Raw genomic sequence first — 25878 nt, forward strand, 5'->3', positions numbered from 1 at the left:
CACAGGTCTCTGTCCTGTCCTTGTGCAGAAGTAGGAGGGGCGGGGGTCAGGGTCAAGGTCTGTCTGCAGAGACGCAGCAAATGATGGGGGGGGGGGGGAGTAAGGGGGGCCTGGACTCCACGGGGTCCGGATCTGAGTCGTATCCCTGAGACCCTTGGCTCTCCTAGCAAACAGAATCCCAGTGGGCAGAAAGGCGGAGTCCTCTCGACGCTGAGATGCTGCCAGCTCTTCTGGTCTCACAAGATGACCTGCGCCGGGGCGGGGAGTGCTGAGAAGCCTTGCCGGCACCGTGCTTTTCTGGGCGCCGCTTCAAAGGGGCTCTGGTTGAAGACCAGGCCGCTATTCTGGCTGCCTCTTGTGTGCTCCGAGTTTCCCAGGGGCCCCTGGGGAGGCTGCTGGCCTCGGTGGGGGTGGTGTCCCAGGCACCCTCGAGACCGGCAGGCCTGCAAGACTGTCCACAGGGCAGTCTCTGAACCCTGGTGGAGAGAATTTTCTAGAGATTGTGGGCACCCTGGACTCTGGGCTTTGCAGCAGCTAAGACAGTCCACACCCCCAACACAAACTAAAAGGTTAAGGGGGTGGTGAGAGGTCGGGGTCAGGGAGAGGTGGAGACAGGGATTTGGTAAATCTTAATGCTGAGGGTCAGAATGGATTGGGCATGGCACCATGAGTAGGTCTGATGCGAGAGGGGGGAGAAGTCAGGGCTGCGCTTGTTTCTAGAGCATTCTAGATTCTTCAGGTTAAAGTTGATGAATCTTTTGTCATTGTCCTCAGAGCAGAAATTCAGGTCAGGTGCCCGAGTGAGACTGAGGCTGGACACCCCTCCATCTGGGCTGCTGCCACCCTGGGTCACTAGTGGGCAGAGGTACCAGCCTGGAGGCCCTGCGCACCCTTCCTGAAGGCCTTCCCTTCTCTGTAGGGTGTCCCCACAGGTTGTCCACAGCCCCTTCCTCAGCTGCCACCTGTGGCTCTCAGGGCTGTGTCTAATGAGCTGTCTGCACTGGGCCATGCCTACTTGCTGACTGCTGGCTCCTTGACACGGCACAGGCCTGAGGTACAGACTCGCTCCCTAACACAGAACAGGCCTGAGGTACAGGGTTGCTCCCCAACACGACACAGGTCTGAGGTACAGACTCGCTCTCCGACACGGCACAGGCCTGAGGTACAGACTCGCTCCCTGACACAGCACAGGCCTGAGGTACAGGGTTGCTCCCCAACATGGCATAGGTCTGAGGTATGAGTTCACTCCCCAACATAGCACAAGTCTGAGGTATAGATTTGCTCCCTGACACGGCACAGGTCTAAGTTGTTCCCCAGCAAAGTACAGGTCCAAGGTACTGGGTCACTCTCTGACACAGTACAGGGTCCGAGGCCCGGGGTCACAAACACATTCAGTGTATAGTGAATGAGTAATGGATTCATTTGAGGAGAAGGGTGTGAACAGGAAAAAAGGAGAAGAGGAAGGGAAGAATCACTGATCTCTTTTGTGGGAGTGTCTGGCCACACCCAGCAGTGCCCTGAACACACTCCTGGCTCAGAAGTGCTCAGGAATCACTCCTGTTGGTGTTCAGGGAACTATAAGGGATGCTAGGCATCGAACCTGAGTTGGGTGGCAGCTACTGGTACCACTGACCTCGTTTCAGAGGCTGAGCCTTGTTTTTACATCTGAGTTTGGGGGCTGCTCCTTTGGCCAGGACAAATCAGGTGACCCCCTGAAACAGGACCTCCTACCTAGCCCCTCTTGGGATATGAACCTTTAGTCTTTAGAGATCAGGGCCCATTTGGGCTTCAGATCACACCTTCCCCCTGTCCAAGAACCTAAATATGAACTCATCTTCATCTTCCTTCATTGTTCTATGTTTGTTTCCCTCCTGAAGCCACCTTCATTCATTGTTGACTGACACTCAGATCACCCCCTCAGCCCCCCACGTCACATTCAAGGCACCCTGTCAGGGGCTGGAGACAAAGACAGCCCTTATCAACAGGTTAGTGAGCCAAGGAACTGGTTCTTAGGTAGAACGCGTGTGGAAAGAAAGGGGGATAAGCAGATGTCTGGGGAAGGCAGAAGGCGTCCTGGATGAGGTGGCATTTATGCTGGGTTGCAGGAAGTCAGACCTGTGGGCATATGCCTGAGGAGGAAGTACTTTTCTTGAGGCAAGGGGCACCACAGGATTTGGGGGGCAGGTGTAGTAGGGGGTTCTAGAGGCTTTGGAGCGGGGCCCCAGCTCTGGGGAGCAGTGTAGATTTGGCTAAGCGACTCTGAATAATCTTATAGAAGCTATAAAATTAAGAAAGGGATCAGAGAGGAGGCGTGAGGGGACCCATGAGAGAAGCCCCTTTTCCTATTTCCTGAGCTGTGGGGTGGTGACCCCAAGCAGCCTTTGCAGAGAAAAAGCTTTTTTGTGATTTTGTGGTACTCGTGTGTTGAGGTGGTGTCTTACGGGCCTTGTGGAGACCCAGCAGCTGAAATACTAGCTGCTGTCTTTGGGGACCCCTCCTGCTGTCAGGCCCGAATCCCGAGAGCCCCACCAGTCCTGTGCTTTCTTTTCACCTGCCCCAGATGGGTGGTGGCAGCCGGGGGAGACCAAGAGGGTGGCAGTCGCCGGACACACAAAATTCCAAGTGAAATGCCTGTGGCCCAGATCCAGATCTTTCCCCAAAGGACACTTACTCTGTCCTCCAGCGGTTCCTACTCTGAGGCCACCACGGAAACCATGAAGCCAGAGACGCACGTTTTGTTTGTGCTCTTCTCTGGGAGTTCCGGGCAGCTTGGCCTTTTGTGAGGCTGCGTTTTCCTCCCTCCCTTCTTCATTTCATACACAACTCACGCGGGGAGGGGCGGGGAGTGGAGGAGTGGGGGGTGTTGCCTGCTTCCTGATGGGGCACATGCTCCCTCTTACCCCCTGTCAGGAGCCCTGGTAGGCACAAGGCACCCCCCACCCAGGAACACCTTGTCTGGGGGAACCCCAGATCACAAGGCAGGCACTGAGAAAGGAGCCTCTGAGCTGAGAAGGTTTAATATCCTCTGGCTTTAAATAGTTTTCCCTGGGATGGAAACTTGGGTTGGAATGATTTGCAGCTTTCCAGATTTTTTTCAGCGTGTGTGTGTGTGTGTGTGTGTGTGTATTTGTGTGCATGTGTATGTGTGTATGCATGTCTGTGTGTGTATGTGGGTTTATTTTTAGCTGCATGGGTTTCATTTCTTGCCAAAAACCCCTGCTTAAATAAAACCAAGATTAATATTGTTGCTTCGCGGAAAGTTGATGGGGACGGGCTTTGAAGCAGAGCTGAGCCTATCTTGATGGGGAAGCAACATCCTCGCCTGCCCTTGGCTCTCACTTCAACCAGAAGGGCCCGGCCCTGGGGGAGCAGGCGTGGGGGGCACAGGAAGGGCACATTTGGGAGGCCCCCCCCCGGCTCACTCGCCGGCCTGCCTCCCGCCCCCCCCCCAACTCTCTTGGCCATCTTCCAGGAAAAGTGGGAGGTGGGCCTGGCCCCACTGCCTTCCCCCCGTGGCTCCCCTGGGCCCAGGCCAGCCTTCTGCTTCCTCTGGATTCAGATAAAGGGAACTGGGTCCCTTCTCGGGGCTGGACGGAGACCCACATCCGCTGTCACCTCCAGCTAGCTCCCGCCACTGCTCTCCCCTGCAGCCACCCCACCCCTCTTCTCCTGGTCCTTCTTACTGGGATGAACTGGGGCATGTGTCCCCTTTTTCTGGCCCTCAGTTCTGAGTTTCAGCCCCTTCCTCGCCCTTGCATCCCTGGGAGCCTCACAGGAACCACAAGACAGCAGCATGAGTGGATGCAGAGAGGACAGGGAGAAGCGCCCTGATCCCCCTCTGGTCCATGAAGGTGCAGAAGGAGTGGCTGTTTGCCACAGCTCCCCTAGGCTTACTCCTTGCCCTGTGTTCAGGGATCACTCCTGGCAGGGTTCAAGGGACCCTATAAGTTTCCAGATCTGGTCCTGTGCAATGCAAGGGAGGGATACCTCGTCCCCTCTACTATCTCTCTGAGCCCAGTGGGGGTTCTTTTTTAAAAACCATCACTCTCACTCTCTGCCAGGAACCAGGAAGACATTCAGGGAGGGTGGGAACATGAGGGGCTCTAATGGGTGATAACTGGAGCAGTGAGTGGGGAGCCCTCCTGGGGGCATGGGGTGATGGAGGAGGAGGAGGACGGAAGCTGGGGCATTGCGGGGGAGGAGCGAACTGCCAGGGTCTGAGCTGGGGAAGGGGCTGGGAGGTGGAGGGGTATGTGAGGGCAGATGACAGATCAGTTTGGGGGGATCCCTGGAGATCCTGTTTCAGAGTTGCAGGGTGATTGTGGATAAGGATGGTGGCGAGCAGTGTGAAGCTGTGGGAGTTTGAGGTTGGAAGTCTGGAAAATGTGGGTGTTGTCGGTGACATGGAGGCGAGTCATGTCAAGGGACATGACTGAAAAGGACACAAATAAAAGTGAGGAGGCTCCGCTGCTGACCAGTCCCACCACCAGGCGGGGACCGGCTGAGCAGGGCTGGGCAGGGCTGCTGGCCACCAAGGCTTTGGGTGGAAGCGAGAGGGGAGGGGCAGCTGGTTCTTCTCCTTCATCACAGTGTATGTGTGTGTGTGTGTGTGTGTGCATATGTGTGTGTACACATGTGTGTGCATGTGTTCCACTCGCTTCCCAGAGATGGACAGATTGGATCATCCCACATGCAGGAGCTGATGGCTGACCCCCCAGGGGTCACGGGAGGGCCGAGGAATCTGCTTTGGTTTCCTGGGTCAGACCAAGACTCAGTCTCGGGCCGTTATCTGGGAAATGTTCCACCCTGAGTTTTGCTATCCTCACTTCACTTTCCTCCTAAAATCCATTGCATGCAGTCTTTTGAGAGAGAGAGAAATGTGGCTGTGTGTGTGTGTGTGTGTGTGTGTGTGTGTGTGTGTGTGTGTGTAGTACCCGCTAGGAGACTAGCTCAACTTCTCTGTCTCAACAGATTGCTAAAATGGGCAGAATGCAGAGTCTGGACTCGGTATGCATTCGTTCAGGGATCTTGGATTCCCAACGCAGCCAGGCGGGGCTGTCCAGCCCCCCGGGAGGCACAGCCGGCCCTCCATCTGGAGGAGAAAGGTCTGGATTTGATTGGAGATGGTTGGTGGGAGGTGGAAGGAGAGGGCTAGAGGCTGCACCCCCTTACGGGTGCCTTGTCCCCTCTCTGATCTGCTGATAAGAAGCAGATGCGCAGCTGCAAGCCTCCTCTGGAAGCCGAATCCCGCTTGTCATCAGGATTGTTTCTGGTTCCAAACCTGTGCTCTTGCGGTCCCGTTACTCTGCATGGGGGCGGGCAGGGCTCAGCTGTGGCACCCCGGTACATTTCTGGAACAATGTGCCTTGCTCCCTTTCTTTGCAACCTCTCACCAGAGACCTCCACTTCCCCTCACTCATTTAAGTGAGGGGAGATGCGAGATACCTCTTTGTGCCAGACTCCTCGGGTGTAGGGTATATCTGAGACAGAATCCTCAGCCTGTCTAATCCTGTAATAGCATCACTACAGCCTGCTCACTTTCTTCTTGCAACCCCCCGCTGCTCTGTTTCCCCTTTGGACCACAGCTGCAGTGCTCAGAGCTCGCTCCCTCCCAGTGGTGCTTAAGGAACTGTATGTGGTGCCAGGAATCAAATCCAGGTTGGCTGCATGCAAGGCAAACGCCTTACCCACTGTTCTATCTCTCTGGTCCTTCTTGTACATTGAAAGTGAAAATTCTGTTTCCTTTTGATCTTCCTTCACCCTCAGAAGTCCAGAAGCGCTTTTTCAGGAGCATAAGAAACTCTGAGATGAAGATTTGACTTCAGCTCCTATCCCCTGGGCCCCTGGTGTTTGGGGCCCCAAAGTCACAAATAAATTAAGTTAAAGGAGAGATAGTATAGTAGGTCAAGCATTTGCCTTGCAAGAGGCTGACCTGGGTGCCATCCCTGTCACCACATTATGGTCCCTGAGCACAGAGCCAAGAGTATGCCCAGAGCACTGCTGGTGTGCCCCCCGCCCCCACAAAACAATAACAGCAGCAACAACAACAAAGTGGGAAATTAAAAGAAAATAACGTCAGTCCTTTGGCTTTTTCTTCTCCCTCCAAGACAAAGACCTACTTCCCCGTTTACCTTTCAGGCTAACCAAGCACAAGAAGATGGAGTCACATCAGCTTAGGTAGAATCAATAGGAAAAGCCCTAACTGATGTGCTCTGTTACAACCCTGGGTGGGGGTGAATGCGGGGGGTGGGGGGAGACAATCCCCAGTCCAGAAGAGGGGTCCAGGGGCGCGATGCAGGGGGGATAGTCCCCAGTCTGAGATGGGGGTGATGCAAGTCAGGGAGGGGGACTTCTGGGGGTGATGCAAGGGGGACGGTCCCATTCCAGGATTCTGGCTCCTGGATGATGAGGATGAGGATGCTGCCGGAAGTAGACCCCGAGCTGGAGGCAGGCACTGGAGGGAGCCAGGCCAGCAGGTTTCTTACTAGAGACTTGGAAGCAGCCGCCTCCCTATCTGAGCAGCCTGGGCCAGGGGCCCCGTGCTTGCCATCCTGCCAAGGAAGCTCTGCTGGGCTGTGGAAGTCTTGGGGAACCCATCTCAAGGTGGGAGGAAGAACAGGGGAGGAGGAGCTGGCAGAGGGGAGAGAGAGCTGGCTGTTGGGAGAGGCTGTAAGAGATCAGAGTCAAAGCCCAGATGGGGAAGGAGAGGGTGTGTGCATGCATGTGCGCGCGTGCGTGTGCGTGTGTGTGTGTGTGTGTGTGTGTGTGTGTTCGTTCGTGCACGTGTGCATCTGTAAATGAGACTTCCTTCGCAACTGTTTCTTGAAAGCCGACTCCCTTTTTGGGCTCAGGGCACAGTGAAGGAGAGGTGGCTTCAGCCCTTTACTCTTGACTGCTGGGTACTGACGTCCACCCCCGTGCGGGCAGGCAAGCACCCAGTCCCCCTGGATGCCAGAATCTCAGCCCCTTCCACCAGACCCTCTGCGTGCCCTTGTGAGTACCAACTCTGGTTCTCGGGGATTTGGCTCTGGTGGCGCCATGAGTCCTGCCACTCTGCCATTTCCAAACTCTGTCCTCCAGATCCGGCCCTTCGCACCCACACATGTTGCTGTCAGGAGCAGCAGAAGGCGACTAACTGATCGGGGCTGGTGAGGCCAAGGAGGCAGGAGGCAAAACCTCTTCCCACCTTTGAGGGCCACAAATACAACCTGGTGCCCATGGCCAGGCGTGGCAGTGAGGACCTCATGATATCTCTGGCTTGATCTTCGCTCCCATTCCCCACTGGAGGCCAAGCAATACCTTCTTTATAGATGTGAAAACGAAGGGAGGTTCCCAGGTAGAATGGGCTTCTGATCTCGTCTGTCTCCTCTGCCATGCCACCCTGGAAGGCGGCGGTTTGGAGTGCATGGGCATCGGGCACAGACACGTGCCCAGGGGAACACACTTGGAGGTGCGGCCAGCTCTGGCCGATCCTCCTGGGTCCACTGTTCTGCTGTGGGCAGTGACTGTTTTGAGTATAGTGTTAAGAACGTGAATCTAACATGCATGCTGAACAGGTATCTCCAACAGTCAGCCCAGTGCCGCGAGGGGTCACTGCCTGACCTCTTGGGTGCAGGTGTTGTGGTTGGTGCAGGCCCTGCCTCCTGCAGGAGGAAATGGAACTGGGCATACCACACAGTCCCAGCGGGAGCAAGTCCCAAGCACCCACACCCCTCTCTCCCCTCCCACACAGTGGGGTCTAAACACCTGGGCTCAGGGGTCAGGGGTCTGGCAGGAGCACATCACGGTCCTGTGGGCAGGTCAGAGGAACAACCTCACCCGGAGGTGGTGGAAGACAGGACGGGCTTTGGAGAGAGAGAAAGATCTGGAAGAGCCCAGGATTTGGACTATCTTACTCGTGTCCCTTTTGCTTTTTCCCCCACAGTGATCCGGGCCAAGGTGGTGGGGAAGAAGCTGGTGAAGGAGGGACCCTTTGGCACAATGGTCTACACCATCAAACAGATGAAGGTGAGTGACAACGGCTCAGCTCTTGGAGCCTTCCTGGGATTTTTCTAGAATGTCTGTGTCAAGGGAGGCCCAGCGGGTTGGAATTGGGGGGTTTGTCTGCCTTCCAACCCCAGCCCCTCCACCCTACAGAACAGAGGGGAGCTGGGCTGGCGGGTTGCCTCGGGGCAGCTGAGCTGACTTACAGCTCTGCAAGGGTGTGAAGAAGAAATCTTTCTTCCCTGAGGGGAAGCTGACTTCTTGGAACTTTGTATAGGGACTAATTTCTTGGAACTTTCAAGAGACATAGTACACACAGACACAGACACACACACACACACACACACACACACACACACACACACACACGTTATTTGGCCTTTAAAAACAGATATCTTGGGGGCCAGAGAGATAGTACAGCAGGTAGGACACTTGACTTACATGCAGCTGACTGGGGTTCTATCCCCGGCATCCCATATGGTCCCTTAAGCCCCCATGAGTAAGTCCCGAGCATCACCAGGTGTGGTCCCCCAAACAAAAACAAATAAATTTAAAAAAAAACAGACATCTAGGCTGGAGAGATAGTTACAGGAGTTAAGGCTGTACTTAACATGTGGCTGGCCCTGGTTCGATTCCCAGCACCACATTTGGTTCCCTGAGCAATGACGGGAGTGTTCCCTGAGCACAAAACAAAGAATACATACACCCGAAGGAGTACCATGTATGGTCTCAAATGTATCTACTCCCTGGGCTCATTTTGCCATGACTTGGAGATAGCTGAGCACTCAAGAGCAGAGGGTACCCAGGTGTTGCAGCTGGCAGGGAGCATGTTGGGCAAAGACTGGGAATGCAGACAAGCTGGACAGAGGGCCCAGTTTCCTGATGCAGCATGCGCGGGAGATCGAACACTCGGCATGGTGGTTCAATTAATAATGTGACTGGAGACCGGAAATCTGCCAGTTGCTCTGAGCTGGGTAGTTGGGTCCCTTCACAGTGTGTGTGTGTGTGTGTGTGTGTGTGTGTGTGTATAAACCTCACCTGTCTACCTTAACTAGGAGACCGAATCAGAGGCTTGGCCACTTTCCTAGTGGCTATTAGGTGGCAGACACAGATGTGGACTTACCCTCAGTCCTCCATCCTGTAGAACCTGGTGACCCAGATTAGATGAACTTCAGTGTTGTCACAATTCTGAGAGTCCCTGATTCCCAAAGGTCAGGACCTGACAAACTGGTGTCAGCCTTCCTACATTTGACAAATCCTTCCTGGTCTCTAGGACACGACAGAAGGAAGGAGACTTTGAGGATCAATATTGAGGTCAAGATAGGATTTGTTGTGGGTAGAATTTACCTTTTGTTTTTTTCAGAATGGCCCTAAAAGGGAGCAGTATTTGCCGACTGTTATTGGGGAGGGCTGGAAGCCATGATCAAAGAAAGCACCCCTCAAACTCAACTCTTACAGCTAAGGCCTGCTCATGCAGGCCAGTTGATCTTGGGCAATTGTAGGGGTGTTACGGCAGAGAGGAGATGAGGGCATAAAGCAGAGAGGAGATGAGCATAAAGTGATACCAACATTGATAGGGGCTACCCAGACTGGATCTGAAGGTTCCAAGGTGCATGGGTGGGTTGAAACATTTGCTCGAGTCTCCAGAAACAACCTGTTCGAGCCACCATGTATCTATGGGAGGCCGGAGGGGTGGCAGATCAGCTAGTGGCTCCTCCATGATCCCTCTGAATCATGTGTGGGGAAGAATGTGGACACAGGCAGACACTGGCCCCAATTAGGCTTGTATTCCTCTCTGTTCAAGCCTAAAGACAGAGCCATGAGAGCAGGAACTCGGGAACTGTTATTTCTGAATAGCCTAGCAGCCAGCTGCAGTGAGATCGCTGCCCTCAGGCTGTGGTGGTACCCAGAGGTGGCCCTTCCCCTGAGTAGGCCCAGTGCCCACCTGCCCTGCCCTTAGGCCTGCCTCATTAGCATGTTCCACATCCAGCCCTGGGCGAGAAGCTCTGCTCTGTGTGAAGATGAAGGAAAGGTTATCATATATGCCCCTTTACCTACTTTCAACAGTTCTTGTCCAGAGTGATCATTTCCAACAACTGTTATCATATTGGATCCTCCTTTATCTTAACTACCCTCCATACCCCATGAACTGTGGTAATTTTCATCCAATGATCAGTCCTCCTGATCCACTTTCCCTGCATTGAATGCAACCATAATGCCTAAATGAGAGAGAGAGAGAGAGAGAGAGAGAGAGAGAGAGAGAGAGAGAGAGAGAAAGGTGCTTGCATAGAGGCAGGCTGGGGGGATGGGGGATGGCAGGGAAACTGGGGACATTGGTGCTGGGAAATTACGCTGGTGGAGGGATGGGTACTGGAACATTGTATGGCTGAAACCCAATCATGAATATTTTTGGAATGGACTATTGTGGTGATTCAATAAAAAAAAAACAATAATTTAAAAAAGATGGAGGAAAGGAATCAGAAAGTAGTGGCACAAGCTGGTTTTTCAGTCGAGTTGTAGAGCTGCATGCTCTACAACTCACCTGCTCCCCACCTTCCTGACACAGGACCCCCCAGATGTATAATAGCTCAGCCTTTCCTTTGGAACTGAGGTGCACAAAGTAATGTGCTTTCTTGGGGGAGGTAGGTGCTGAGGGTGGATCTTGGACCCATCGCCTATTCTGGTGACCGCTCTGCTTCCAAGGTTCCAGGGTCTCTCTCCCAGCCCTAGCCCACTATTGTTCATGATTCGATTCACTGCAACTCTTTCCCTGCAGAGCAGAATTGAACCCCCAAATGGACTCCCTCTTTGGAGTACCTGTTTCCCCTTCAGCAGGCTTGTGGGAAAAGAAGGGTTAAGAAGGGAGGCTAGTAAACTGTAGCCCTCTGCCGCTGATGGTCACCCACACTGAGAGCAGCCCCCCATCCCTGAGCCCACCCCCCATGGCCCCAGCAAGACACAGGCTCCCACACTCTGTAGGCACAACAACAGGCCCTGTCTGACCCTGGGCTCTCGTGGACCACCACTCGCCAGCGAGTTGCCACTTGGAAGAGAGAAACACCAGCCCATTAGACTGAATGATGAGGCCCCAGGGAGGTGATGTCTGGCGTTTTATTAATTGCCAGAAGCAAAGGAATAATGCGAGCCAGAAACTGCAGCTGAGAAGCTGTCCTCCTCCATCCCCCTGTCCCCACCCCACCCCCACCCCGGGGGGAAACCCAGAGACCACCAACTGACCAGGGCCTGCTTTCACTGAGAAGGGGACTGGGGACTTGAGAGCCCTCAGTCGTGATTTGGAGCAGAAACACTTGAGCCCCAAGCGGGCACTGGCCAGTCTCCCCCATCTCCCCACCGGCCCAAGCTGCTCGCCCCACCCTGACTCCTGGGGAAGAGCCCTGGCTCTGAGTGATGCCCCTGCTTGGAACTACTCCTCTGCCAGCCATGTGCTCTTGTATAACCTTCCTGGGAGTCAGGCGCCATGGCCATAATATGCCTCCTAGGGCTGCCCTGGGGATTGAGCTCACAGAGAATAGGAATGCTTGACCTTGGTGCTCCTGACGTTTGGGGCTGTAGCTTTGGTGTGGGGGCTGTCCCTGGTCTCTAGCCACAGACCCTGGTAACAACCACCTCTGCCTCCCTGTTGTGACAACAGCAAAAGTGGTTTCTGAGCTGGGGTCGGGGTGGGTGCGGCTGCCTCCAGCTGAGGATGGCTGTGTTCAAGTATAGCCTAGAGGGGATGATGGCCAACTCGGGGCAGTTTCATGCTGTTCAACTCCATGATTTGCAAACACCTCGGATGAAAGTGTTCAGTTGAGCAGCTAAGATTTCCAGATCCCCTCCCCGGTGCTTTGGGCTAACAAATATGCTCTGGGCAAGATGAAAATGTGGAGATACCTGAGGCCAGAGCAACAGCACAGTGTGTAGTGCCTGGCATGTAGCCAACCTAGGTTTGATTCCCAGCATCCCAAATAGTCCCCTGAGCCTGCCAGGAGTGATCCCTGAGTGCTGAGCCAGGAGTAAACGCCGAGCACTGCTGGGTGTGACCCAAAGGCCAAATAAATAAATAACAGGAAAGCGGAGATAGCCGGCCAGAGCTGACAACTGTCCAGTCTGCCCTGGTCTGCCCTGGGGGATCTCCGTGCCCGCTCCTGGGTTCTAGTGTTGGCAGGAATGAGCAGGAAGGTGTCACAATGCCACAAAGTTGTTGCAGGCGGGAACAGATTTGCTTACCAATAATCTTTGAGGGATCCCTCAAAAGGTGGCATCGGGTACCTGGAGAGCTGCTGGGAAATTGGGGATGCGGGGAAGTAGGGGTGTGTGTGACTGACTGGACAGGGGTTTCCTCGCAGAAGCAACCATGGGGTGGGGGGAGTCAGTCCCACAGCACGGCCCCAGCCTGCTCCCTGGGCTCCATCCTGACCTTCCTCTGCCCACAGATGTACCGAGGCTTCACCAAGATGCCCCATGTGCAGTATATCCACACGGAAGCTTCCGAGAGCCTCTGTGGCCTGAAGCTGGAGGTGAACAAGTACCAGTACCTACTCACAGGTAATGGCCTGTGGGCTCTGGCGGGCTGTGGGCACAGGCGCAGGGTTCAGAGGTGGGGTGGGGGGAGAAGCTGGCCTGGCTAGCTTTGTCCTGCTTGGCCCGTGGACCAAAGAGCTAGAGGCTCTTTGCCCCTCGCATCCGCCTCCACCCTGGGGACCCCATCAGCTTTGCTCTGAGTTGAGAGGAGGCGACCATGTCCATCCTCTCCCATCTCCTCGGACAGAGTCGGCGTATTTGAACGTCACCTCCCTCTAAATAAAGGAAAGGAAAAAGCCCTAAACTCAGATCCTCTGCACACATCACGGGTTCTCCATGTTGGGTCTGCATGTGTCATGGGTTCTCCATGTTGAGTCTGCACATGTCACAGGGTCTCCATGTCGGGTCTGCTTGTGTCATGGGGTCTCCATGTCAGGTTTTCAGGTGTCATGGGGTTTCCCTGCCACGTCTATGTGACGGGTTCTTCAAGTCACGTGTCATGGATTTTCCATGTCGGGTTTGCATGTGTCATGGATTCTCCATGTCGGGTCTGCATGTGTCACGGGTTCTCTGTGTCAGGTCTGCATGTGTCAGGGGTTTGCTTCCTAGCTCTAAGCTTCATTTTCCTCCTCCGGGATGTGGGGCTGCCTGGGAAGTCGAAGCCCGGGCTGGCTGGGCCTGGGTGCTCTGTGCGTGAGCCCTTCCAGCCGGCCGGGCGCGGGACCAACCCCTCTCCACTCACAGGCCGCGTCTATGACGGGAAGATGTACACGGGCCTGTGCAACTTCGTCGAGAGATGGGACCAGCTCACCCTCTCCCAGCGCAAGGGGCTAAACTACCGCTACCACCTGGGCTGTAACTGCAAGGTGAGTTGGGGAGGGCGGGAAGGGGGTAAGGAATGTGGGGGTCCTCCCTCCCCAGGCTGAGCAGTGAAGAGGCTGGAGAAGCCTTTCAGCTCCAGGGTTGCCCTGGCTGCCCCGGGGCTGCAAGCTGGAGGCAATTCGGGTCTGCAGCCTGGGTCCTTGCCCTGGCAGGTCAGCCAGCTGTCTCCAGCGGGCTTCCCCTGGCTGCTGAGTCACGGGGTGGTGGGACAGGCTAGCTGGTGCTGGAAGGCGGCGCCTGGCCTGGTGCTACAGAAGATCACCCTCTAGCCAGGCCCCCTGATGCACGCACAAGGTCCAGGCACTCTGCCTGTCCCAGGGTACAGTTGGGCTGTGTTCTCGCTTCGTCCCACATGCCCCTGAGCACTTAACCCGACTCTTCCCCTTCATTTGGTGGATGAGCAAGTCGAGGATGAAAGAGATCGAGCTGTCCCGTGTTCCCCAGCTCACTAAATTCCAACTTCGACCCAGCATAAGCTGGATCCCCAAGTGCTGGTTCCCATGATGCTTTTGGATTGACCAGTTCCCTTAACCACAGCTGACATCACTCACCCTTCCTTGCAATGGTTCAAGAGAAGAAAAGCCTCTTTCTAAGGCCTCAGAATGGCTTTGTGACCCCAAATAAATTACCTGATCTCTCTGAACCTCTGTTATTTTTGTGAAGGGGCTCCCAAATAGTGCTCAGGAGGTCAAAGCGCTGGTGGTTCTCCATAAGGACCCCAGGATCCAGTGCTGCCCAGGGCCCTGTGGTGCTGGGGACTCCAGAACATCATCCAGTGATGCTCAAGTGAACCTTGTGAACCATCCCTCAAGATGCCCGGCATATGCCCTGATTTCAGTCCTGTTTCCTGGTCCTCTCTTTAATTAGAGGGACATCAGGCTGCCCTGAGAACTAACGAGGCTAACGCAGAAGCATAGCGGGGACCAGCAAGGGCAGTGAAAGTGGTTCATAGTCTATTCCCCAAAGGGCAGATGCGGGTGGTCGCAGCTTAGGGCCAGCATCAGCCTGGGTCAAGTCCACCCATCTCTCGGCTGCTGTCTCCTTGCAGATCAAGTCCTGCTACTACCTGCCATGCTTCGTGACCTCCAAAAACGAGTGTCTCTGGACCGACATGCTGTCCAATTTCGGCTACCCGGGCTACCAGTCCAAGCACTACGCCTGCATCCGGCAGAAGGGTGGCTACTGCAGCTGGTACCGAGGATGGGCCCCCCCAGACAAAAGCATCATCAACGCCACCGACCCCTGAGCACCAGACCCCACCCCGCCTCACTTCCCTCCCTTCCTGCTGAGCTTCCCTCGGACACTAACTCTTCCCAGATGATGACAATGAAATTAGTGCCTGTTTCCTTGCAAATTTCGCACTTCGAACACTTAAAGAAAAGTCTGTGCTATCATATGGAGTTGATTTGGAACCGCTGTCCTGGCCCTATGTGATCCCTTCTTTTTTTTGGGTTTGCACATCTCCCCCTCCCCCACCGCCATCATTTCCACCTGGGAATTTGTGGTGTCAGGCCAGAAAGAATGAGGGGTGTTCCCCCCTCTTCTTCACGATAATATAATCTCTATTTTTTTAGGACAACAAAAAAATTGAAAAACCAACCCTTCCCCCCACCTCTAGCCTCCAGGCATTGTTCTTAACCTACCCTTCCCTCCTCACCTCACCATCTCCCAGAGCTTCCTTGGTTTTGTCCCTCTCCATCTCCCTCTTCCCATTCCCCCGACCCACCCCGCCCAGCACATGAAGGATGCAGACAAGGAAGAAGCCCAAAGTCCACTGTTTCAGGGTCAGTCCGTTGGAGCCAGCAGATTGAGGCAAGACGCACGGAGGACTGTCCACACAGAGGAGATGCGGCTGCATGTCCCCACCGACTGTGTCTATCTGTGTCTCATGCTAGAGGAAGGGAAGGAACCTGAGAAGCCAACCTGAGATGAGGTGGCATACACAGATCCCCGCCTGGTGAGGCTTGGGTCGACCAGATGTTTCTGAGTCTGGGGCAATGCGTCCAGACTGACAGAACTTTCTTAGTCAGTAAAGACTTAAAACATCTGCCTGAGGTCAGAAGGCAAGTTGCTTGCCATGAGCTCAGGCGAGAGACGAGAGTCGCATCTTTCCTCGCCCTACTGCTTACTACATTTCCTCTGTGGGGGATTTGGACAGGGACTTGTCTTTCTGTAAATTGGAGATATCCACCACCACCACCACCACCACCACCACCACCACCACCACCACCCACCATCCACCAATATAGCCAAGTAGATTTGGGTAGAGAATACTATTTCCAGAGTAGCCGTTAGCTCACCTAGAAGGATGTGTCTTTATACACATTTGCATATACCTACACGGGGACATAAGCTAATTTTTTTTTTACAGGACACAGAATTCTGTTCCATGCTGTTAAATATGCCAATAGTTTCATTTCTTCTATTTTGTTGTCATTGCTTGTTGGAAGAAAATCATGACATTCCAAGTTGACTTTTTTTTTCCATTTTAATCAAAATTTGAGATTCTGAACACCCTCAGCTGTGGGGGTCCTCTCCCCTATTTCTTTTTCTCCTGCTTCATTTGGGGGTCTTCATTGATTTGGCCTTAGTGGTGATGTGAGATGATAAGGAGCGAGGGACAAAGTGGCCAGCCCCCTTCCCTGGGCTTGGGGTTGGGGGAAGGTTGACTCCCCCAGCTCACCAAAGGGCGAATCCCACCTACTGATGCCCTGTGCTCATGGAATTAAAACCGGGGGCAAAGGAGAACCCTGACCCTGCCATCAATTAGCAGAAGCATTCTGTTGTGTATGTGTGTTTTTTTTTTTTCAGGGATAGGGTGTGGACTGAGACTATAATATAAATACCCTGAGTCAATAAAATTTAGTGTTGACAGTGAGGTGGTTCAAGCAGATGAGCACGTCTCTTCTGCAGAGCCAGGCTGGCAGTAAAGTAGTGTTAGAACACAACAGCTCACTTTTTTTTTTTCATATTCTGGGTCTTTTACCCTCTGCTCCCATTTGTAACTTCAGTTCATTCCACTTTAAGCAACTGAACTGCCGATTGAGACAGAACAGAAAACAAAACAAAACAAAACAAAACAAAAAGCTAAAAGCAGCAGCAAACATCACACTGCAGTGCCTGGCACTCACAGACGAAGAGGCTGGGCGAGGGGTTGGGTGGGCCTCGGAAGACAGTGCAGGCCATGGAGGGGTCTCCCCAGGCCGGCTCTTGTTACCTTCCTCCTTTCACCTTGGGGTCCTGGCCTCAGCCAAGCAGGAGACCAGAGGCCCGACCCCTGGACAGGACAGCGTGATGCCGAGTCACTGAGATGGACAGGCTAGTGGTTGCTGAGGGGGAAGCTTAATGTTCGGAGATTTTCTTTCTCTCGACCTCCAAGTCTTGCCAAGTGGAACCCCTGATCCACCCCCTTCCAAGTGCCCTCCTGCCACTGGACTTCAGCCTTTTCCCCTTCCTTCCTCCCCAGGGGGTCACTGCCACTCACATGTGAAGGGGATCTGGTGGTGTGGGGGGGGGGGGTGGAGGTGGCGGGGAGGCCTGTGTATGAGCCGCCCCACAGAGTGGCAAAGTTGGGGGTGGGAGGAGAGCTACTGTCTGTCTGCCTGGCCCGGGCGAGGAGAACAGCAGGTCCTGGGCAGAGGAAGGTCCTTGGGAGAGTGATACCGTCCGAGGGCGGTTTTTGAGCTTTCTATAAGCTATAGCTTTGTTTATTTCACCTGTTCACTTACTGTATAATTTAAAGTCATTTATGTAGCTGAGGCACTTCCGTATTTCAATCATATCGTGAATGTTTTATTTTGCTAAATCTTGTGTCATGTGTAGGCTGTTCTATGTGTACATTGTGCTTAAGAGAAAAACAACAACAACAACAACAACAACACGAAACCCCATGCCACCATGTTCCTGGCTCAAATTCTACCGTGGAATGGAGGGTGACACACTTCCGTGCAGGCAGCAGTTAGACTGGCGAAGGGAAGTGGGGGAGGGGCAGGTGGGGAGGGGGAGTGCCTGCCCAGAGACTCCCCTGGGCCGCTCCCTGGTGGCTTTCTTGGGGCAGGGAGAAGGAGGGCTACAAGAGCAAGACTTTGGGCCAGGCAGGACTTTGGGTCCCCCCGCCTGTCCTCTCTCAGCACTTCCTCCCAATGCTTCTGCCCGGCACCCCACTGGGAAGCCCGGGTTCCCCCTAAACATCCAGGGTCATGGGAACTGAGTCTAAGGGTTTTTTTTGGGAGGGGGTTCTTTGGGAAACAGCACTCCTGGGCCCTCTGCCTCTGTAGCGAGGGCTCCCCGGGGGTGGAGCAGGTGACCCCTTCACCTTCCTCCATCCAGAACCAGCCTCAGATCTACATCTTGAAATACAACATAGTTCCTCGCCCCCATGATTCTTGAGCAACTAAAGACACAGGATTTCTTGCCATGGTGCAAGTGCCCCCCACACCCCCTGGCCCGGGAGGTAGTCCCCTCCTTGGCCCAGCCCTTTAATTGGACTTTGAGGCTTCCCCAGTGTGGCTTCGTGACCCTGTGCAGACACACCCATGCCGAGATCCACTGAAAGTGAAAACATGACTCAAAGTGTCTTACAAATGATGAACGCTTTCACTGGCTCCAGGCAAAAGCCAAACAAAACAACGGGAGCGGGTAGGGGGGATAATGGAGCACCTCCCCACTGGCTCTTGGGAGCAGGAGGTTGGAAGAACGCTGAGATGGATGTGAGCTCCGAGGGAAGGTACCTGGGACTCTCTCGGGTTCCCGCCTTTCCCCCCTTAGCCAGTCTGCTGCCCTGAGACCCCAGAAGTGATGGAGAGAAACCAACCAGAGGAAACCCTGTCTGGAAGGAATGTATTTGTTGCTAAATTTTGTAGCACTGTTTACAGTTTTCCTCCATGTTATTTATGAATTTTATATTCCGTGAATGTATATTGTCTTGTAATGTTGCATAATGTTCACTTTTTATAGTGTGTCCTTTATTCTAAACAGTAAAGTGGTTTTATTTCTATCACACACCTGTGGTTTCTCTAGCCTCCTTGTGTCCTGATGGCTTCGGAGGGTTCAGTAGACTCCAGAAGGGACACCTCTGCCTCAGGTCTCTCTCTCTCTCTCTCTCTCTTGCACACACACACACACACACACACACTTTCTTGCACATAACTTTCACAGCAAGAACAAATTCTCACCCACTTCCGCAGCCTGCCTGGGTCTTTTTCCCTAAAGGAAATCAATTTTAGGATAAACCACCTCAATTTCCTCCTGGCTGCCCATTCAACCCTGCCCATCCTCCTAGACTCTATGGTGCAGGGTCTCCAAAGTTCTATGGCATCTGGTGCTCTACCTAATTGCCTTTCAGAAGCAGTTCTAACAAGGCTGGGGTCCTAACTGGGCCTCTCTGTTCTCTTCTGAACAACTTCAACCCAGGGGAAGTGGGGGAGAGCAGACATCAAGACATCATCCTTGATGCCAAACACCTGTCTGAAATTCCAAGTAGGAAATCATGAGCCAGGAAATCATAAGTCGCACCTAAGGCCGGACTTTTCCCACTCCCCCCTCCCCCAACTGTTACTGACAAAGTTCCAGGTTGAAGTCAGCCTACTTTGAGCACCTGTCACATGTCAGGCCTGACGAGGGAAGTCAGGAACGAAGCGGGGGATTGCAGGGCTAAGTCGGTACCCAAGTTCTAGTAAGTCAGAAGAACAGCAACTCAGACTCAGTGAAGTCTGAATTGTCTCAAGTCTGTTTCCACCTTGCTGGAGGAACTTTTCAAATTCCACCTGCCCTTCTGGTTCTAGCCAGCGCCAGGTGATCCTCTGTCAGACAGTAACAGGGACATTTGATCAGAGGGAAGCCTCTCCTACTGCCAGACGCCTCCCACCAAGTGTCTGCATCCCACCCAGCTGTATTTTCAAACCCCATCCCCAGCTCTGCTGCCCACACTTGGGAGTTTACAAACAGGCCATGGTCCCCAGTGGGGGACACCCAGATAGTCTAGTCACTGTCCCCAAGATACTGGAGAGAACATTCCTAAACGGACCAGCATGGACATGTGACCCTGAACTCTGCTTTCCACTTTTTTCTTTTGGCTTTTTGGGTCAATGCTCAGGGGAGTTACTCCTGGCCCTGCACTCAGGAATCACTCCTGGCGGTGCTTGGGGGACCATATGGGATTCTGGGAATCGAACCCGTGTTGGCCGTGTGCAAGGCAAACAACTTTCCCCCGCAACTTCCCAGTTTTAAATCTTCTGCACCCACACAGACAGCAGAGCCCTCACTGATCCCACATCTCCCGGCGGTGGCACTCTGCACCTCCCATCCAAAGAGGCAAACCTAGTTCTACCTGACACTCTCCAAGCCATGCCCCAGCCACTTCCCACAGACAACGTCCCAGAGAGTGCACACAGCAGAATGTGGAAAGGAAGCTGCCTTGGGACCATCCACACAAAGAAAACATGACGTCCACGCAAGAGTTAGAAGTGGTGACGCACACTCCAGAGACAGAGGGGCCTGCCATTCCGAACCCTGGACCCTAGGCTCCGGCCTTTGGCCGCCACACATTGCCCTGTCTTGCTGACAATTTCCAGTGTCCCAGCAGCGCCTTTGCCTTTGTCATTGGCCCAACTACCGGAAAAGACCCCCCCCCCCCCAAGAGGGGTGGCTCTTTCCCATGTGGGTCACTTGGGTTCTTCCATGAGCCTAGACTCGGGGGATGGACCCTGAGCCCAGTGCCCTACTCCGAAGGGAGGGAGACCACAGTCAAGAATGCACAGAGCAAAGCAAGCACTCACCATGGGCTTGTGGTTAGGGAAGAAGGTCTGTTCCACCAACGGAAACTTCTCAGGACCCAGGGAGTGGAAGATCTTGATGAGCTGCGAGAACTAGGAGAGAAGAGGAAGAACTCAGTGGCCACTGCATGTTGGGTGGCCAGGCTTCCTCCTGATGCCAAATCTCAGGCATCTGACAGGGCTGCGCCTGACTGCTGTTCCGTGCGGAGAGGGGAAAGGCAAGGGCTGGACTCGCTATCAGCCCCTCATATCCCCCCCCCCTCGTGGTCCAACTCCATCATACTGAGTGAGCATTTCCTCCTGTCCTAGGCATCCAGCTAGCAGAGCCTCTCGAACCCAGCCCTGCAGTGCTCCCTTCAGAGAGGCACAGGGCACATGTGGATTCCATGGTGTATACAGCAGATAGGACACACGCCATCCAGGCCTTAGTTGCATTGGTGATGGAATCTGCGTTCAAACTGCTTTGGCATGAAGTAACTTCAGGAGAGAGTGCTGCTCTCCATGCAGAAGGCCCTGAGTTTCGTCCTTGACACCAAAAGCAATGCCTGGCCACTAGGTGTACTGAGTGCAGGGATGATACACAGTAATGAGTATGTTCCCTGCATGCCAACCCCTCTGGTTTCCAACAGCTCAGCCCCATCCCTCCCCTGCCGAGCTCCGCTGTATGCTATGTGGGCAGGCACGGACTCATACTCCCCTGCATCATCCCACATCACCCAATGCCCCAGTGGGCTCACGGGGTCTAGTGTGGCCAGCATTGCTTCAAAGGTGACATATTCGGGGAAATATCATCAGTTTTTCTACAACCACAAGGTGGTGTGTCATTGTGTGAACATTAGCAATGGAAGAACCCAAAACTAATAGACCCCCAGTCTTTCTGGGGTACCTCTGAGGACCACCATCCTCTGTGCAGTCTGTCTTGGGCTGAAATGAGTGAAAGGCATCTATCAATGCATGGGGGATAAAAGCAAACATTTTGTTTCTGCATAACTCCTAGTGGTGCTCAGGGCTTACTCCTGGATCTGCATTCAGGGATCACTCCTGGCAGGGCTTGGGGGCCCATACTGGGTCAGACTCACGCAAGACAATTTCTCTCCTCACTGTATTTTACCTATGGCCCTAAGATAGTTTTTATTAAACAAAACATGTGAGGGAAGAGAAAGAAGGGAAATATGTATGTGTTCAAGAGAGAGCACAGTCTTCTCCAGAGTGGATTAAACAGGCAAAGATACCTAGAGTCAAGGAAGAACATGGACTTGAAGACCAAGTCTATTCGGTAAATTCTTTTAATTTTTTTTACCTTTTTTGCAGGAAAGAGAGGGCACACCAGGCTGTGTTCAGGGTTCATTCCTGCCCCTGTACTCAGAGATCACTCTTGTAAGGGTTTGTGGGCCATATGGGGTCCCAGGGATTGAACCCGATCAGCCACGTGCAGGGTACACAACTTATACCTTGCATTATCTCTCTGGCCTTGACAAAATGATGTTAGGATTTTTCCATAGTAAGTGCTCAATAAATGTTGCAAAGAACAAGGATAAGATGACAGACTTTAAGTAAGGACAGAAGGGTACCCTCTCTTATTACTGATTTTATAACATGTCGGTGTATCACTCCATGTTATTGTATAATATTTGTAGACCCTAATTGGAGGAGGGGCCTGGAATATTGCTTATTCAGTTGTTCTGTAAAAATTAAGCCTTCTTTCTGGCCAGGGAGAGAGTGCAGAGGGATGGAGTGCAGGTATGGCGTGATCAAGGTTCTGGGTTTGACCCTCAGTGCTCTCCTGGACTCTGCCAGGTATTTCCCTGGTGTCCCATCGCACCACTGAGGAGGTTCCCCACACAAAAAAGATAACCCCCTTTTCTGAGGCTTCAATGTTAGTAATGGGCATCAGGGAGGATAAGGGGTGCTCTAGGGCCAGCCTGGCTGGTCACTTACCACCCAGGGCTTGCTGCAGAAGTTGTAGACAGAGTAGAGGGAGTTGACAGCAGGCAGGCCCCCATACTGCAGGCCAATGAGCAGGCTGCGATAGTCCTCCCCAAGCGCCATGCTGTAGGCGTGCTGGCGGACGAGGATGAAGTCTGGCTTGAAGGACCTGCCAAGAGAGAGACCGGCAGTGGCGTTAGCACAGCACACCCTGGGTCAGAAAGGGTTGGGTGGGGTCACTGCTCTGGGAGGCTCGGGTGCCCAGAGGCAGAAGCTACTAAGTAAAAGGATTTGTGTGTTTGTTTGGGGGCCACATCCAGAGGTACTCAGGACTTGCTCCTGGCTCAGGGATCCCTCCTGATATATAGGCCTGGAGGGAAACCACACAGGGATGCCAGGGATCAAACCCAGGTTGACCGTGTGTGAGGGGAGCGCTGTACCCACTGGACAACCACTGGACGATCTCTTTGGCCCCATAATAGAACTTTTATTTGGTGGATAGCTCTTTCCCACAGTCTTACACATTGCACATAGATTTCATTTGCTGCTGGAAAAACAAACCCAAGTGCCTGATCATCCCATGACATGACTCTGGTTCTGTTAGCCCCACAGTGGGCACAAGAACTAAGGCACTGACACCTCATGACCCTGGGCGGGGGTGTGGCCCCATCAACTCCACTGGCCCGATGATGCTGTCAGTGCTCAGAATTAGGTCCTGGAAGGGAGGTTGGCAAGGCCAGGCTCTGCAGCTCTGGCTTTGCAAACACACTGAGGGCACGGCCAGGGTCCCTGTGGAAACGGGATCAGTGCCCATGCATCCTCATAAGCATCCCTGGACATGGGTTGGGGGCAGTGCCCCCACTGTGCAGGTGCGGCCCAGAGAAGGCAGGAGTTTCCCCAAGTCCCCCAAGTTGGGAAGCGGGGGTGCCACATGGCAACTCAGTGTTGTCGGGCTCTATATAGTCTCACGCCCTCCTTCCCACAGCCCAGCCCCACGGGGCACCTCGGGCCCAGGGCCCATCTATTTCTGGATAGCTCACTTCTAAGTCACCTGAGAAAGCCAGCCTTGCCGGAGGGTGTTGGTTTACACTCAAAATGGAATGATCCATTGGTCTCAGCTGGAGGCAGACACTTAGGTCCAAAGAAATCATTTAAAATTCATTCGGGTGTAAATTAAAGCAACTCTCAAAGGAAGTCCCTGCACCCCAAGGCAGAGGCAAGAATGTGCTGCAAGGCACAGACACCTCTCAGTGGCCTCACGGGAACTATCAGGAGGGAGTGGGGGTGCGGGAGGGGGGCTGTGCTGGGCTCTCTGGCTCTTTCTCACTCTCTCTCTCTCTTTCTCACACACACAGTGTTAGTGCGTTTATCTTCTTTTCCTCCTTCACTTCTGCTTTTTTTTCTGTTTCTGCAGGAGTAGGAGGTGAAAGCTCTTGGTTACAGGGGGCTGCATGAATTCAGCTATGTGCAGGGGCTCACGCACTCAGATGTGGGGTGGGGGGTCACATGTTTGGCTCCTGGGGTGCATGCACTTAGCTGCAGCTGTACGGCGCATACACCGTCAGCTAGCTGCAAGAGCACACACTCTAGGCTGCAGCAGGTACAGTTCGCTGCAGGAGGCACATACTCAGCTGCAGGGGGCACACACATTCACTCTGGTGCCCCAGAGCCCGCACCTTGTTGCAGAGCTGGGTCTTGAAGACAGGAGTGCACACAGAATATGGGCTGTGCCTGAGGCTGCGGTTCCACCACTGAGCTATCTCCAAGCCCCTCTCAGTATCCTTTATTTTTAATTGCATTTATTTGGGGGGAGTTTCCGAACAGTGCTCAGGGAGCCCCAGGGGTCACTCCTGGTGACACTCAGTCAGCTGAACTGAACGGTTCAATGTTTGAACCCAGTGGTGCTTGGTGACCACTAGGCCACACCTGGGGGTGCCCAGGGGGTCCTGTGGTATTGGAGAGCAGACATGGGGGGCTCTGGGCATGTGAGGTATGTGCTTCTGACCCCTGAGCTCTCGCCAGTCCCCCAGTCTCCCTCTGTGAAAAGAACTGAGCCCATGATCTGATCCTGCATGGTGAGAGAATGGCATTTCCCCAAACGAAAGCCAGCTCCAAGGTCAGAGGGGCATCTGTGGAGTCCCCGCTCTGGGGGCTGGAGTCCGCGGGGCCTGAGCATGGGGGACCCTGCCGGCTGCCAGGCTAGAGGGGAGGGGATGGAACCTCATGCTCTGAACGGGCCATATGGAAGGACTTTGGGAATTAGCGACACTTCCTGCCAGCCCGAGGACTGCAAGAAATTAGTCCAGGCTGAAAAGAAATTAGGTGGCAGCCACCCAAGAAACTGGCGGGCAGGGGACACGGGATGCCTGTGGCTGCCAACCAGGCAAGCTGATGATGGTGGGGAGGGGGCCAGCGGGGTCTCTGGGCCCACAGGAGCTCCGATTAAACCCCGTCCCTCTCGCAAAAACTACCGGGAGCTTAATAAAACACAGGTGGCAGCCGCTGCCGTTCCACCTCACACTCTGAATCTCGGTTTTAAGGCTCCTGGGGCTCTTTCCTTGCAGAGGGGCCCCTGCAGCTCCCTCTTTCTCCTCCAGCATGCTGGATATGCCACAGGTACTCTGGGTTGGACTACGTTCCCCTGTTCTGAAGTACTGAGACTGTCGCTCGCTAGCACAGCCGTTGTTGGAAGCAGCTTTGCGGGAATTCAGGTTGTCAGACTGGATTGTCTGACTTCCTCCGAAGACACCGACCGAGGACCGGAGAAGCAGAGGGAGACGGGAACACAGAGAGGACACGGAGAACCGCACAGGCAAGTCAGAGGGGGGGAGGCAGATACAGCCCAGGGATACCACGGATCATCGGCTGCCAGAAGGAGCTAGGGAGAGTCCAGGAAGGGCCCCTAGCTGGACCCTGGGAGGCAGCAGGGTCCTGTCCACACCTTCGGCTCAGACCTCCAGGCTCCAGGGCTTTGAGGCACACGCTCACTGGCAGTGTTGTTTAGCCACGGTAGCCCGAGAAAATCAATACATCGCACATGTCCCATAATTCCTCCTTCCAGCACCTTTCAGAATGTTCTGGCTTCCTGTTCTTATGTCTACTCATGTACAGACACTTCCCCACTTTTCCAAACAACTCCAGCCCAACCATCAAAACCCCTTTGCTGCAGAGCAAAAATCCAGGCAGTTCAATAATGCTCTCACTGATCCGAACAAATCAGCAACTCAACACAGCGAGAAAGCCTGGGGATTTGTTTGCCAGGACAGGGAGCGACCCAAAGGCTAACCCAGTGATCTCAGAAGGGTGTGGTGGGAAACAGGGATTGCTACATTCTTCATATTTTGGGGTCCTGGTTATATTTTTCTTTCTTTTTTCTTTTTTTTTAAAGCAAAACCAAAAAGCACCGTGCATTTTTCACAGTCAGGAAAAAACAATGAGGTTATCCTCATGATAGAGAAAGTGATAGATGTCACGAGGCTACTAGCACATCATGGAAAATGCTTATGTGACACTTTCATGTGCCGTGAACAGAGGAAAAGTGAGTCGGTGTGCTGTGGCTGGGTGCCTGGGAGCAGAGGGCCAGGGAGATGACAAGGAACAGCTTCCTGTGCTGCCTGATGGTTTCTGGTCTTGTTACAAGTTACAACTTGTAACTTGTTCTGGTCTTGTTACAACTGTGCATTAGCCCAAGGCCCTCGTGGGGGTAAATAAATGCACAAATGTGTGACAAGTCCCTCCCTGGTCCCCAAGGGACCAAGCAGTCTGTCCATTAGTCCCCCCTCCCACACAC

The 25878-nt window shown here is 53.7% G+C and overlaps 2 protein-coding genes across 2 annotated transcripts in view; one reads left to right on the plus strand and one right to left on the minus strand.

The window, feature by feature from the left end:
• Positions 1-14805, plus strand: part of TIMP3 (TIMP metallopeptidase inhibitor 3) — a 45091-nt gene extending 30286 nt beyond the window's left edge. The window contains exons 2-5 of the mRNA XM_056115918.1: positions 7925-8007; positions 12420-12531; positions 13252-13373; positions 14438-14805. Coding sequence (XP_055971893.1) covers positions 7925-8007; positions 12420-12531; positions 13252-13373; positions 14438-14635 — 515 coding nt within the window. The 3' untranslated portion in view covers positions 14636-14805. The remainder of the gene's footprint in view (positions 1-7924; positions 8008-12419; positions 12532-13251; positions 13374-14437) is intronic.
• Positions 1-25878, minus strand: part of SYN3 (synapsin III) — a 391482-nt gene that overhangs the window by 246961 nt on the left and 118643 nt on the right. The window contains exons 4-5 of the mRNA XM_056115904.1: positions 22101-22257; positions 20166-20255 (exon numbers count right to left, since the gene is read on the minus strand). Of these exons, the coding sequence (XP_055971879.1) occupies positions 20166-20255; positions 22101-22257 (247 nt within the window). The remainder of the gene's footprint in view (positions 1-20165; positions 20256-22100; positions 22258-25878) is intronic.

The sequence above is a fragment of the Sorex fumeus genome, unplaced genomic scaffold, assembly GCF_029834395.1.
Source record: "Sorex fumeus unplaced genomic scaffold, SorFum_2.1 ptg000003l, whole genome shotgun sequence".
NCBI classification, from domain to species: domain Eukaryota; kingdom Metazoa; phylum Chordata; class Mammalia; order Eulipotyphla; family Soricidae; genus Sorex; species Sorex fumeus.